At 56.9% G+C, this 2,110-nt stretch overlaps 1 protein-coding gene across 1 annotated transcript in view; it reads left to right on the top strand.

The window, feature by feature from the left end:
• Window positions 1–1,923: 1,923 nt before the first annotated feature.
• The window catches only part of LOC102764050 (protein FAM207A-like), a 12,194-nt gene continuing 12,007 nt past the window's right edge, over window positions 1,924–2,110 (top strand). Inside the window, exon 1 of the mRNA XM_015560834.1 lies at window positions 1,924–2,108. Within this exon, the coding sequence (XP_015416320.1) occupies window positions 2,036–2,108 (73 nt within the window). The 5' untranslated portion in view covers window positions 1,924–2,035. The remainder of the gene's footprint in view (window positions 2,109–2,110) is intronic.

The following is a 2,110-nucleotide window of genomic DNA, read 5'->3' on the forward strand; positions in this document are numbered from 1 at the left end:
AGGGGCCCCAGGGTTTTTGACAGATCCATTTTGGAGCAGTTCACATTCGTTTCCCCTTACCCAGACAGCATGGGTTGCACAGGGGAGCAAAAAGGAGAGCCTGAAACTGAGCTGCCTGCAGGCCTCTGGAGCTGCTTAGGTGTCTACATCACTGCCTGGGTCAGGCTGGGGACTGTGTCACCTTCCAGGAGCCAAGCTGGGGTCTCCCTGCCTTGGACAACTCAGGAAATGAGGCTGGTTGGATGCAGGGTGTGTTAAAGGTCAGGTCAGCAATGCTGGGCCGATGGAGCTGCTTCTGGGGTGTCCCCTAGTGTCCCTGCGAGGTGTGCCAAGCTGGCAGTCCTCGATCCGCTGGGCTTTGTCTCTGAGTCTGGGTGCTATGCCCGTAGCTCACCCCTGCGTGACTTTCATGAGCAGAAATGACCTCTGCATTCTGGTTCTATCGTGGCACAGCTGGGGACTCGAGATGTTTCTTCAGATAACTGGTTGGAACTAGGCCTCTTTCACATCTGATGACACCCCCTTAAAGAAGTCAGAGGTTCCATGGGATGGGTGGGGACCCGACTTGGGGTGGGCATGGGCTTCTCCACACTCCAGAAAGCCCACTGGCTGGCCAAAGCTCTCACTTCCCGGAGGTTCCTCCAGTCTAGCTCTCGGCCCAGCTGGAGGTTCAGCCAAAGAAGGCTGGGCTCTCCTTTCAAGCCCCTGGTCTGGGAGGTGCTGGGAAGGTGCCCTGGAGCCTGGAAAGCACTGACAGCCAGGAGCACTGACAGAGGAGCGGGATGGCCCACCCAGGCGCTGGCTCCTCAAGCTCTTCCAGGGACACTTCCCTCTGGCCTCAGCTTGGATCCATGCTGTGACTTTGCTCCTGTATGTTCAGCCTGGTGTATCCAGGGGCCTTCGTCATCTACAAACGTCCCCATCCATGTTGGACCTTCTAGAACTGCACAGGTCAGGTCCTGCACACCCTGAACAGACCGTTAACAACTGAAACAGAGCATTGACTTCCCTGCAGTGGGGGGACCACACACCAGGGCAAGCACCTTTTCATCCTTTTTGGGGGCTTTGTGTGGGGCCGACTATTCCTCTCCGAAGCCCATGTTCTGTATTGAGTTTCGGCTGGGCTCTTAAACAGGGTGCAATCCTGTGTGCTGGCACCAAGGCCTCCCTTGTGTGGGGAGGGGGAGGTGTGTCCTCTCTCCTGGCTGAGCCTGGACTCCCGTGTGGACCTAACAGAACAAGGGGCTCTTTGAGGATGAAAGTCACACTCACACCAGCTTGTTCCCCTTCAGGGCTGAATGCACAGGAGACTGAAAGTGAACTGCAGGGCTCACTCAGGGCCTGGTCGAGGAGTTTCCTAGCATGTGACTTGTGTGTGTTGCAACAAGTTCGTCTACCATGTAGTTTCCAGTTTAAACAGACGAGTTACACCCCATTTCCAGGAATTGTTTTGAGGAGTAAATGAAATGCTGTAAAAAAAAGATGGACACGAAGGTCAGTCACAGTTAATAAAACAAATGGTCTCGCTCAGGCAAGGGTTATTGGGGCTCCTCTTAGATTCAACCATATTCATTCAGTCTCAGATCTCCCCTTGTAGACAGGTCACCACTTCTCATAATATGCGGGCCCCACCGAGTCCTCTGATTCGTTTTCTCCCTCAGAGGCTGTATGAAAGGCACAAGTGCCGTGCGGTGAACACACTCGTGTGTTTTCAACAAGCGTGCTCCATCCAGCTCCATATTCATCACGCCCAAATCACAATGAGGCTGCCTGGATTCCAGCAATTAGACCGCATCCGCCTGGGAGGCGGGGCGTTCCCGGGGGCGGGGACCGGGCGGGACTAGGACACAAGGCCCCGCCCCTCCGCGGCCACACCCATTCTCGGCCCCGCCCCTTCCGAGAGGCTGCGCAGCCACTGCCGGGAGGATATCGGAACCCAGCTGACTGGGCTCCAGTTTCCGCCCGGGCATCTTCTTGCAGGCTCCGTCTCGTGCGCCCTGCGGCTTCCGGTCCACTGTGGGTCTCTCCCAGAAACATGGGGAAAGTGAGAGGGCTGCGAGCCCGCGTGCACCAGGCTGCCGTGAGGCTCTCGGCGGAGTCCGCGCCCGGC

This window comes from Myotis davidii, unplaced genomic scaffold (assembly GCF_000327345.1).
Source record: "Myotis davidii unplaced genomic scaffold, ASM32734v1 scaffold1476, whole genome shotgun sequence".
In the NCBI taxonomy this organism is placed as follows: Eukaryota; Metazoa; Chordata; class Mammalia; order Chiroptera; family Vespertilionidae; genus Myotis; species Myotis davidii.